The 12,903-nt window shown below is 55.7% G+C and overlaps 1 protein-coding gene across 6 annotated transcripts in view; it reads left to right on the top strand.

Annotated features, from left to right (window-relative positions):
• Nucleotides 1-3,677: 3,677 nt before the first annotated feature.
• The window catches only part of EXOC3L2 (exocyst complex component 3 like 2), an 83,502-nt gene continuing 74,276 nt past the window's right edge, over nt 3,678-12,903 (top strand). For 5 of the 6 annotated variants that reach the window (XR_014237597.1, XR_014237598.1, XM_082367850.1 and 2 more), the window contains exons 1-4: nt 3,678-3,738; nt 7,628-8,166; nt 10,699-11,332; nt 12,571-12,682. Coding sequence is in view for 4 of the 6 variants with exons in the window: in XM_082367850.1 (XP_082223976.1) it covers nt 7,644-8,166; nt 10,699-11,332; nt 12,571-12,682 (1,269 nt within the window). In the remaining 2 variants the exon portion in view is untranslated. Of the gene's footprint in view, nt 3,739-3,779; nt 4,044-7,627; nt 8,167-10,698; nt 11,333-12,570; nt 12,683-12,903 lie in introns of those variants that run through there. The other variant, XM_082367849.1, reaches the window with a different exon arrangement.

The raw sequence follows: 12,903 nt of genomic DNA, 5'->3' as shown, positions 1-12,903 counted from the left end.
ACCACGCAGGCAGCGCTGTCCACATTCTCTCTCCCAGCCCCGCTCTCCCCAGTTCAGGAAGCTCTGGGGACCGAGGGCTAAGGATGCTGGGGGGATGGTGTATGGGCGGAGCCACTGAGGAAGGGTGACCTACCTCTCTAGCAATGCTGCCTCCCACCTCCCAGAAAACTCCAGACCCCAAGGTTGTAGGTTGCAGTCTCCTCTCTTCTGCACCCCAGCTGGGGTCCCAGGACTCACTCTGTCCAGCTCTGTGACTCAGGGCAGGCACTTGCTCTTTCTGGGCCTCAGTTTCACAGTCTATAAAGTGAGGGGGAGGATCTGCATGTTGCTTTTGTAGCGGGGCTGAAGTAGGTCCAAAGGAACTCGGTGCAGGTATTCTCCTGATGGGCAAACTGAGACCAGAGAGGTCAAGGGCGTTGCTGAGATCACACAGTGCCCTGGGAACCACGCATTCCCTCTAGATCAGGGTGAGATGAAAGAAAGAGGGGCATTGTCCTGGCCTTGGAGTCGCACAGCCCTTGCATGGGACCTATGCCCTGCCCCTGTCTGTTTGAACATCTTCCTGAGCCTCAGTTTCCCTTTCTAAAAAATGGGTGTGAAAATAACAGCAGTGTGCTGGAGCCAGCTCAAGCAAGCTGACTTTTGAAGTCTCAGAGATTTTGGAACTGGTTTTTAAACAGCCATTATTAAAAATTAAATTATGCAAACATACAATTAAATTATATTTAAAACAAAGATAATAAATACTCATCACGTCCTCATTATTTTACATTTTACTCCTATGTGTGATCCTGTGGCTATTTACATCTATTGTATTCACATAGTGAAACTGCTATGTAAGGGGTGACTGCACATCTCTTCCTCCCAAAACGCTTTCAGTGATGTCACCCTGGTAGCTTGAAATTGGCCATGGTGGAATATTTACACCATGGAAATTGGCAAGTGCTACAAAGCAAGACTTTCCACCCTCATTTCCCAGAGAGCTGGTTGTTACACATTTACCAGTATATCACTGGTTGATACTATCAACTACATCGACTCACAGAGGCTTCCTCTGTGCCAGGCTCTGAGCACTTTATCCTTTCTGCCACACCATGAGATTGGACCATCATTTTCACCCCCACTTACAGAGGAAAAACAGCATGCTGAAGGTCACACAGCTGGTGAGCAGCAGGGCTGAGATTTGAACAAAAGTGTCGCCAAACTCCAGAACTTGGGCTCTTAACCACTACGATCCCCTATCCCTGGATGGTAATAGCAGCAAAGTCTGTCTGCAACAAATTAATGAGACTATGTAAGTAAAGTGCTTCACGTGGGAACAGATTTAGAATTTCTTAAATGGGTGATATTATTATGCAGCAAATGGAGCCTGAGGAGTCTCAGGGAGGGTGGGAGGCAGAGAGGGAGGAGTTCAGGATGTTGTTCTAGAAGCTCTGGGATCTCAAGGGTTCTGCGGGATGAGGGGTGGGGTCTTGGGGTTAGGGGGCTGAATCAGCCCAATCCCATCCCAGCTCTAGCGCTGAGAGCTGCAGTTCTCCGACACACCACACGGGGGCAGAAGATCACCTCCTTATACACGTTTGCCCACCACACTGCGGGGTGCACACTGGCTCCCCAGTTCCCAGTACCATCCCCACCCTATTTCCCAGATAGGGAGACTGAGGCTTAAAGAGGGGAGGCTATGACACGGATGAGCCTTAAAAAATTATGCTTAGGGAAAGAAGCATACAAAAGACCACTTATTGTATGATTCCGTTTATATGAAATACCCAGAATACGTAAATCCTTAGTGACAGAAAGTAGATTCAGGGTTGCCAAGGGCTGCGGGAGAGAGAGGAGTGGGGAACGACTGCTAACGGGTTACATGGATTTCTTTTTGGTGACAATGTTCTGGAATTAGATGCTGGTGATGGTTGTCACAACCTTGTGAATGTACTAAAAACCACTGACGGGCTTCCCTGGTGGCGCAGTGGTTGAGAATCTGCCTGCCAATGCAGGGGACACGGGTTCGAGCCCTGGTCTGGGAGGATCCCACATGCCGCGGAGCAACTGGGCCCGTGAGCCACAATTACTGAGTCTGCGTGTCTGGAGCCTGTGCTCCGCAACAAGAGAGGCCGCGATAGTGAGAGGCCCGCGCACCGCGATGAAGAGTGGCCCCCGCTTGCCACAACTGGAGAAAGCCCTGGCACAGAAACGAAGACCCAACACAGCCATAAATAAATAAATTTTAAAAAAAACAAAACAAACAAACCATCACTGCCAAAAAAAAAAAAAAAACCACTGACTTACACACTTTAACAGGGTGAATTCTATGGCATGTGAATTCTATCTCAATAAAAAAATTAAGTTTAAAAAAAGAGGGAGAGATCCAACAGTGGCCACGGCCCATAACAGGCCACTTTGGTTCCAGCTCGGGCTGCCTTCCGATTACCACAGGTCCACACTGATTCGGGGAGGACATAACCTGTTTCTCCCCATCCCCCAGGCCAGCAAACCAGCCCCTTCCCCAGGGCCCATTGTCCGGCAAATCCAATCCTTGAACTGAAGCCTTCAGACCTTGGAATCTTAACCCTTGATCCATTTATCCCAACCTAATGTCTACAGAGCCCTCGCTGGGGCTGGGGGATAGCAGTGATCCCTGAGCCCAGCCCCGACCCCGATGTCAACCCTACCTCATCCCAACCCCAGTTTTGCTGAGGCAAGTGATCATTCTCTCAGGCCAAACACCTGGGATGCTACGCCTGAGCCCCCAAAGGGCCACCTACACCTAAAACCCAGCCTTCAAAGTCACCCTAATCCTTCATCTCACCCCATCCAACCCCCAACCCATTCCCAGTCCCAACAGACCTGCCATCTCTATCCCCAACTTCCAATCCTTAGCTCTGATCTATCCCCATTGGTGCAATCAGTTCACAGATCTTTACTGAGCACCTACTATGTGCCCGGCACGCATCTAGGGATAGCAGATGAACATGGTAAGCAAAATCTGCTTTGAATTTATATTCAATTGGGACAGTCAGAAAATCTACCAGGGAGACAGAGGAATTTGATCATTTCAGATTGTAGAAGGTGCTATAAAGGAACTGGCAAATCAGAGCAATGTCCCCTGGGGAGAGAGAGTACAGGGCTGGCAGAAGTACTTTTGCCGGTCAGGGAATGTCTCCTTTGAGGAAAGGACTCTGGATCTGAGACCTGGATGATAACGGGGGGGGGGGGGGGGGGGGGGCGTATGGAGACCTGGGGACGGGGCCTTTTAGGCAGAGAGAACCACTGTTCCAAAGTCATGCCCAGGGTCACCCCCTTAGGGCTCCAGTCCCAGCCCCTGGGCCCAGCAGAACCTCCCTTCATGTCTTTACCCCAGAGCAGGGAACGCAAGAGAGAGCTTCGGGCTCACATCCAGCATGGGGTGTCTCCGGCGGTACCCAGGATGGTGTTGTCACCTTGGGAGGTGTGAAGAGCAGGCGGGGGGGGCGGTACCAATTCCGGCCTGGGGTTGGGGGCTGAGGGTGGGGACCTGACTGCGGCCTTGTCCTTCTTCCCAGCCCAACCACAGCCTGGCCTAAAAGGGCAGACAGATAACAAGCCCTTCCCGCCCCTGGCCCCAGAGAGGGAGGGGTTTCCTGACAGGAAATTGACCTCCTCTAACCCCCCCCTCCTCAGATCCAAGCTCTCAGCAGTCCTGGCTGAAGTAGCCTCAGGACAGGACAGCAGCACGGACAGAGGGGCACTGACAAGGAGGTGAGTCTGTGGGAGGAGGGGGCAGGATTCACACGCCCCTGGGGCCCTCTGAATTGGGGGCTGGACCAGAATTTGGGAGGACGTGTGCCCTGAAGCCAGGAGAGGCTGGGGGCAAAGAGAAACTCTAGAGCCTGACCTCGGGAGGGTGCCAACCAGCAAGAGGGTGGCGGGAGGAGATGGGGGAGCAGGAGGAGGGTGCAGGGAAGACTTTGGGGACTCGGACGATCTAGGTCGCCAGGGAGCCATGGAGAGCTTGGAACCACCAAGGGAGAAGAGAGACAAGATGTCATCGGGTCGGAAGCTCTGTGAGTTCAGGTGGGAAGGCTGAGGCCAGAGAGGGATGGGCATTCTGCTCCATCCCCGGGAGATGGGGTCTTGCAGATGCAGCCGGAACAAGGGTTGGGATGCAGATGGAGCAGGAGATGGGATGAGGTTGGGAATGAAGATGTGGATGAGCCTGAAACAGGCTGGGCTGGTGACAGAATTGTTTGGGGGCAAGGTCTGGACGGCGGTTGTACTGGACACAATTTGTAAGGGCAGTTCCCTGATGCAGACACAGGACTGGAGGTGCTGACTTCTGCAAACAGGTCGGCTGGCCGGCAGAGGGTTTGGGACTTTGGGGAAAGGCTGGCAGTGAGGAAGAGGAGGAGGAGCCCAAAGAGGGAAGCTCTGGTGGCCAAGACATCCTGCAGGAGCTGGGAGGCTGGGGGCTTGAGGGATGCCTCGGAAGTGAGTCAGGGGCCGGGCACTGGGAGGCAGACGAGGGGGCTGGAGGGGGCAGGATGTCAGTTTGCAGAGGTGGGTATTGGAGCCAGGAAGGGGAAAGACGTCGGGGCCAGTTTTGGGAAAATGTTGCAGCCAGGTCTGAGGATGTTGGAAATGGTTTGAGGGGGGATCCAGTTTAGGGGTGGATATGGGAGCCAGCGTGGGAATGTCAAATCTAGCGTGGGTGAAAAAAAATCCAGTTTGGGTGATGTTGAATTCAATTGGAGGGAAATTGGAGGCCCCTGTTTTGAGGGGGAGGTGGACTTTTTTTGGGGGGGGATGATGGAGCCATTCTGGGGATTAGGCATGTGGAGGCCAGTTTGGAAGATGAAAGACAGAGAAATCAGTGTGTGAATAGTGTTTGTATGGGGAGGGGGGCTGGTATCGATTGCCCACAGCCATGGGGGTTCCAGGCAAGGGTTGCCATGGTGACTGCCTCCCTGGGGGATCGGGGACCATGGAGACTGGAGAGAGGCTGGGACAGTGTTTCTAGAAACAGGAGGCTTGAGAAACAATGGCTAAGGTGTAGAGGGTGAAGTCAGGGAGGAAAGAAGGGGCGTCCCCACCAGGAAAGGAGATGCTCTTGCCCATGGCTCAGCCAACTCAGGGCCCCTGCAGCATCAGCCTTCCTCCCAGCCCCCCCGTGCACTCCCACACCCACTGCCCCATCTTGACCCTGTCCCTAACCTGCTCAGAACCTGTCCCGGTTCAAAACAACCTATGTGTCCAGCCATAGGAGGATGTGTGAACATCTGATACTTAACATAGATTGGTTAATCTATTTTACCACACACATCCCCGTACCTACATCCCCATGCAGCACTTGATTAGTACCACAGAGCAGCACTTGATTAGTGTGCAGCACTTGATTAGTACCACAGAGACAGGCATGGAAAATCTCACATGTAAAATGTGAGGGAAAAAAAGCAAGATGCAGGGGATACCTGTAGTATGACAGTATTTATGGAGAGTTCGAAACCACGTAAAACAATACATTATTTCTGGATACCAGTCTGGGTAGGCAGGCACGGGGTCAAAGTCCGCTTGGATGGCTCTCCTTGGGAGAGGGCTAGAGCGGGCGGGATCAGGGATGGGCTTGGGGGGGCTTCAGTGCATTTGCAATGCTTGATTCTTAGTTCCCAGACCAGGGATTGAACCCGCACCCTTGGCAGTGAAAGCGCAGAGTCCTAACTACTGGACCGCCAGGGAATTCCTGCAATGCTTGATTCTTAAAAGAAAAAAAAAAAAAAAAAAGAACCCAAAAGAGCAAACGCTTGCATTAGATGCAGCTAGGATCGTAAGCACAGGGGTGTTTATTAAATTTATTTTCTATACTTTTCTGAACATTTGGAATATTTCATCATTTTCAAAAGCGCCCTTCTATGGCTCCCAGTGCCCTCAGGAGAAAGCCCAAGCCCTTCCTTACGGTTTTCAAGGCCCTGCGTGGCCTGCTCCTTGCTCACCTCTCCGTTTTGACTTATCATTCCTCCTCTCCCACGAGGAATGAAGTCCTTGTCTCCTTCGTTTCCTGTTTAGCACCCACTCATTCCCAGAGTGCCTGCCCTGGGAGCTGGGGACACAGTGGTGGACACAGTGGACACAGGGGCAGCCCCGCCCCTGCCCTCTTGGGGCTCACAGCCCAGTGGGGGACACAGACCCATTCCCAGACAGTGATGACCCAGAGTGGGAGTTTCAAGGGGGGGTGCACCTGACTCAGCCTGGGCATCTGGGAAGAGGCAACATTGGGGCTGGGTCCTGAAGCCTGAATGGAACACGGAGAACAGGCCTCCATGTATAAACAGATGCTGAAACCCAGAGGAGCCTGAGGTGAGGAGGAGGAGAAGGTGGGATAGTGCTGAAGAGGTGTACAGCTGGCAAGCAGGGGGGCCTGAATTTTACCTCGAGGGCACTGGGGAGCCATGGAGGGTTAAGAGCAGGAGGAGGGGCAGGTCTAGGCCTTAACAAGGTCCTCCAAGGTAGACTGGAGAACCAGAGGCTGGAGATCAGGGAGGAGGCTGCAGCAGGGAAGCAGGAGGGGGCTTGGACTGGGGCAGGGGCCATGAAGAGGTAGGAGACAGGGATTTAGGAGAAGGAATGGGCAGGACTCGGGAAGCTTCGAGCTCCATGAGGGCAGGGACTGGGTCTGCCTTGGCCACGGCTGTGTCCTCAGTGCCTGCTCAGGGCTGGGCCCATGCAAATACCTAATCAGTTTGTGTGTGTGTATGCACGAGTGTGTGTGTGTGTGTGTGTGTGTGTGTGTGTGTGTGTGTGTGTGCATGGGGATGTGTGTACGGGGATGTGTGTGGTAAAATCTACATAACATAAAATTTACCATACTAACCATTTTAAGGTGTACAATTCAGTGGCATCTAGTACATTCACAATGTTGCCAACCATCGCCACTAATTCCAGAACGTCTTCATCCCTCTAAAAGGAAACCCCGTACCAGTTAAGTGGTCACAGCCCAGTCCCCCTCTCCCAGTCACTGGAAACAACTAATGTTTCTGCCTCTATGGATTTGTCTGTTCTGGATATTTCCCAGTAAAATGTTTGCTGGAGGAATGAATGTGGTAGGGTAGAGGAGACAGGGGTACTGACTGGACAGGGGAGACGAAGCAGGTGCCCAACTGTGTGAACAGGACACATGGGTAGACGGTGGGGTGGGGCCTGGGTCCCCATGCAGTCTCTGCCCTTCGCTGGCTGTGCCACCGTGGGAAAGACCCTTCCCCTCTCTGAGCCTGTTTCCTCATGGAGTAGGAGGGTGCACTAAGATGATGAACACCCCTGGGCAGGACTAAGGTAGGGGAAGGGTCTGGACGCCGATACTCAGGGGAGAGAACCCGGGGTCTGGAATCTGACAGGCCTGGGTTTGAAACCCGACTTTGTCCCCGAATCACTGTGGGACCTTAGGCAAACACTTGTGCTCTTCTGAGCCTCAGTTTCCTCATCTGCAAACTGGGCATAGTGACATTACTCTCTTCATGAGATTGTGCAGACTCAAGGGGTAAGTAAGTGCTCAGACCAGTGCTCGGCACACATGCCCCAAAGTGCTGGGTACACAAAGGCACTGTCATCAATGCCACCCGTCATCAACACCACCGATGGTCCATTATTTTTTCCCCAGGTCCCCGCCTGTCAAAATGCCCATCCTGAAGGGTCTAGGGGTGGCAGACTCTAAGATGTCCCGGGCGGGGACACTGCCCCTGAGGTCCTCTCGGAACCCCTTTGAGGAAGCTTCAGGGCTGGAAGAAGAGGAGGCTGGGGAACGGGAGACCCTGCCCAACGGAACATCATGTCGCCGCCGTGCCACCCTGGAGAAGCTGGCAGGCCTGGCCCCCTTCCGGCTGGGCAGAACCCCTGGCCGGCGAGCGGGCAGCCCTGGGGACGGGCAGCCTCGCTCCTTCCTGGGCCGTGTGCTGACACCGGGGATCCGCAGGAGCTCAGCAGATTTTGGCCTCCTGGCCAGGCTCCAGGGGGCCCGAGCCCACGGCGACGAGGAGGCGGCTGGGGAGGCTGCGCGGAGACTGGCCTTCCTGAGACTGGGGCGCGGGCCCAAGCCCCGGCGCGCGTCACTGGCTGAGAGGGTGGTGCCCGCAGGCGAGGCGGCTCCCGAGCCCCCACCCAAGGTCCCGGAGCCCCCAAAGATGAAGGAGCCGTTGTCAGGTGAGTCGCGAGCCCTGGCCCAGACCCGGGAGAATCACAGTGTCTCCACCCGTGACCCCATCGCCATTCGCATCTCCAGCTTCCATCTGCCCACCTCCATGGACACGGCCAGCCCATCCCCGCTGCGGTCCTAATCTCCATCACCAAGCTCCAGCCTCAGCCCCGTGTCCACCCCCAGCCCAATCTGTCCCTCTCTCCATCTGCCTTCAACCTCGTCCCCTTGTCCAACGACAAACAAATGACCAACTTTGGTCTCATCTCCTCCAATCCCCTCCCTGTCCCCAGTTTCAACCCTCTTTCCGTTACTATCCTCAAATTCAACCTCAATCCCATCTCCTTTCAAAGCTGCCTCTTCCAGCTTCTGGTGCTTTGCTGGCAATCTTTGGCGCTCCTTGCCTTGTAACTGCATCCCTCCCACCTTCCATCCACACATGGCCTTCTCTCTGACTTCACATCATCTTCTCCTCTGTGCATGTCTATCTTGGTGTCCAAGTTTCCCTTCTTAGAAGGACACCAGTCATAATGGATCAGGGCCCACTCTATGACCTCATTTTAACTTGCTTACCTCTGTAAATTACCTATTTCCAAATAAGATCCCATTCTGAGGTACTGGGGGTTAGGACTTCACATATCTCTTCTTCTTGGGGTGGGGGACAAACACAGTTCGACTCATAACACCACCCCTGTTGCATCCTCAACCCCAATACTACCCCAAACCCCAGTGTCTTCCTCAATGCCTTTTTGGTTTCCAGCCATACTTATTCCAACCCCATCAGCCACCGCCACCTGGGGCACATCCGCATGCTTATTCCCAATCCATCCCTTTCGCCAAATGCCATCTTTAACCTCATTGCTATGCCCAACACCATGACAACCGCCAAATGGTCCAGTCCCATGCCATAGCTCGTTCCTCTACTCCCATCCCATCCTCAATCCCATCCCTGTGTGCAGCTTCAACCCTTTCCCCTCTTCAGTCTCACTCCCGACCCCCAACCCCAGGTCCATCTCAGCGTCCCCCTGCAACCCCATGCACCTCCCCGACTTCCTCATTCAGTCCTAGTCGCACTCCCAGCCCCCACTTTCAACCTTAACCCCAAACTCAACCTCTTAACCCCATCTCCACACCCATCCCGAGTCTCAATCCTAACCCCCCCATTTCCAACCTCCAACTTCAACTGTCCACATTCCTAACCCCAACTCACATCCAGACTTCTTCAAACTCACCTCCATCTCTACCTTCTTTCTATCCTCAACTTTCACCTAAACTCATCTCCAAGCCCATCCCTACCCCAAACTCCAGATGACATTCTCAATTCCTTTCCCATCTCCCTCTTCAGATTTCAGCCCCAACCTCACCCTAATCCTAAACTCCCTCATCCCAGCCTCCACCTTCATCCCCATCCTCTTCTCCAGCCCCAGCCCTGCCCAATCCCCGCCTTCCTTCAACCCTATCCCCTACCCTGTCTCTATCCCCCCACCCCCATCCCCACTCCTACCCTCCCCCCATGGACAGCTCTTGCTGCCCCATCATTGGAGAGCCCTTCCTTCAACCTGATGCCCTCCACATCCTGCGCCAGAAGCTATTTCAGCCCCTGCTCCCTAGGGACTGGGAGGGCACCACAGGGAGGTGAGAAGGGAGTGATTCAAGCCCCCGCCTTCTGGAAACGGATGGGCAGAAATAGCACTGGCCAGGAAATAGTTTCTCTGCCAGGGAGGAAGTGGAGGGGGCTGGAGGTGTTGGGGGTAACCCTGGGCCACTGGGACCCTCTGCCTTCACTCAGAGGCCTCCTGAGCCCATGACTCCCCTCTCCTGGGGGAGGGTGAAACCATCAGAGAGCCAGGTCACCCCTATAGTTGTCCCCACCCCCGAAAGACCCACCTCTGGTCTTCATACCCTCTTCCCACCTCCATGCCCCCACCTTGCCCCCCAGTCCACTGGCTCTCTCCATCCCTCACCCCCTTACCTGGCTCCCACTGTCCTCCCTTGGCCGCCCCACTTCCTCTGATGCCTTTTTTTGACCCTGATGCCCTTTTTCTATCCTATCCGCCCTCAATTCCCCTAACTCCTCCCCACATCCTCACCTATGCCCTGATACTCTCTTCCTAGCCCTGAGCCCTTACCCCAAGCCCTAACCCTTTCCTTCTTCCTCATTCCCTTAACCCCACTTCCTCTGACTCCTCCTCTCATCTTATCCTCTTCCTAATCGGACGCCCTTTAATCTTTTGACCTCCTTCTTATATCCAGACTCCTTCTCCCGTCGCCAAACCCCCTCTTCCCTTCCCCAACCCCCTCCTGTCCCCTTGTCCTGGCTCTCCCCCTTGCTCCCTCCTCCATCTCCTCCCCCTCCCTTCTCCTAGGCCCCTCACCTGGCACCCTTCTCTCTTCCCCTTCTCCTGAAATGCCCCCACATCCCTCTCTGCCCCCCACCTCTCCCCCTCCCCGACCCTCTTCCCCTTGCCTCCTACCCGTTTCCCTTCTTCGCCCCCTCCGCCCGGTTTTCCAGCCCCTGATCTCCCGCTTTGCGCCCACAGTGCTGGAGATCCTGAGCTTGATCCAGCAGCGCGAGCTCGCGCGGGCCGACGAGCACATCTTGGAGCTGGAGGCTGAAGAGCTGGCGTCGTCGGGGGGCGGCGCGCCCGGCCCGCCCAAGGCCGAGGGCGCGGGCGGGGGCCGCCGGGCCCGGGACGTGGCTCTGCTGTACGAGGCCCTGCAGCGCGAGATGTGGGCGCTGGTGCGCGAGACGCTGGCGGGCCCCGGGCCGGGCGCAGGCGCCGGGGCGGGCGCCGTGGCGCAGCTGGGCCAGGTGCTGGTGCAGGAGGAGGCGGCCGACGGGCGCCGGGGACCCGAGGCGGCCCGCAAGCTGCGCGCCCGCTGGGCGGAGGCGGTGGCGCGTGCGGCCCGGGAGCGCCTGGAGGCGGCGGCGCCAGGGGCGCCCGGGGGCCTGGCCGGGCAGCTGGAGGCGCTGCGGGGGCGGCTGCTGGAGGATATGGGCGTGGTGCGGGGCCGCCTGGCGCCCTCCTACCCCGCCGGCCTGGGCGCCTTCGGCGTCTACCTGCGCGGCTACCACGGCGCGCTGGCCGAGTGGATCGGGGCCGCCGCCCGCCGGAGGCTGCAGTTGGCCGACCGCTACGCGCTGCTGCACTGGCACAACCAGGTGTACCCCAGGTGAGCGAGGGCCTAGGGATCGGCTGCCCCAAGGTCGCGTAGAACCCTCGCTCCCCCCCACTCCCTCCAGCCCCGGCCCCTTCAGAACCTAAGGACGCTCGCTCCTGGACCTTCATTCCTAGAACCTTAATATCGTTGACCCTTCCAGCTCAGCACTGGTGACATTTACAATCCGAGAATCTTAGCGCTCTCCACGCTTCCCGCGCTAGAACCTCAGCAACAGGGATACTTCTGATCCTAGAACCTTACCACCCGCCATCCTTCCGGTCCTAGAATCTTAGCATTGTTGACCCTTCCGGTCCAAGAATCTTTAGAATCATCAACATTCTCAGAATCTTAGCACTGCCCACCCTTCCAGTCCTAGAAACTTAACACCAATGACCCTTCTCATCCTAAAATCTTGGCACTGTTGGCCCTTGGAATTCTAGAACCCTTACACTGCTTTCGCCTTAGACCCTAGGGCACAAGCGCCGATGACTCTTCCAATCTTAGAACTTTAGAACTGATGACAATTTCAATCCTGGAACGTTAGCGCCAATGAGCCTTCGAATCCTAAATCTTAGCTTCATCCCCCCTTTGGATCCTAGAACTCTGACACATTCGGTCCTTCCAGTTTTAGGATGGTAGCACTTTTGGTCCCTTGAACTCTATAATCTTAGCATCTAGAACCTGAGTACCATTGACCCTCCCAGTCCTAGAATCCGATAACCATCGAGCCTTTGGATCTTAAAACATTTCCATTCTTGTGGCTGGGGGATGGAGTACGGTGATCAAGGATGCCATGAGCAAAGGCCTGGTGTGTGCAGGGGTGGTGGGGAGGTGTGGGGAGAGTGATGGCACGGCACAGGCCTGGGCATGCAAGAGGGTAGAGGCAGGGAGTGAGGGCTGGAGTGGCGAGGCTTCCAAGGCTAGGTGAGGACATAGGGACTAGGGGCGGAGGTGGAAGGGAGCTTCTGTCTGGTGAAGCTCTTGCGTGCCAGGTCATAGAGCCTGGACTTGACCCCTACGAGTCTTGCCCGGACACCGTCCATCAGGGAGCTGACTCAGGGAACTGGAGCCAGGGGAGCAACAATTCCAGAGACTTCCTTTGAGGGATGAGCAAAGCTGGCCCCGAGAGAGGAAGGGAGAGGCCCAGGTCACAAACACACAGGCTGTGAAGGGATGGGGGTGGGGAGGGGTTCAGCTGCCCGGCCCCACCTCTCACAGACCCCCCCCCTGTTTCTTACCCCCACCCCCAGAGAGGTCCTAGGTCTGGTGGACATGGTCGCCCTGGAAAATGGGGAGCTGGGGCCCCTTCTGTCCCCCGGCACCCTTCGTGGCTTGGAGGATGAATGTGTCACAGACGTTAAGGTACCTGGAACCTGGCTTTGCTGATTAGGGAGCGGGAGGCACTCTGCAGAGAGGGAGGGGTCACACTGAGCTTGGGGGCCTCTCCCTGCCCCCTTTCCCTATTTCCATCTCCCCTTGCCCTTTATGGACTTCCGAGTTCTGTCCAAAAGACATAGAAATGTAAGTCCATACTGATCACTTCTCTCTTATGTTCAGTGTACCCAAAGCACCCAGCCGGGTGT

The sequence above is a fragment of the Balaenoptera borealis genome (assembly GCF_965194805.1).
Source record: "Balaenoptera borealis genome assembly, chromosome: 19".
In the NCBI taxonomy this organism is placed as follows: Eukaryota; Metazoa; Chordata; class Mammalia; order Artiodactyla; family Balaenopteridae; genus Balaenoptera; species Balaenoptera borealis.
Note: the sequence above shows the minus strand (reverse complement) of the source record. Positions and strands in the feature narration are given on the sequence as shown.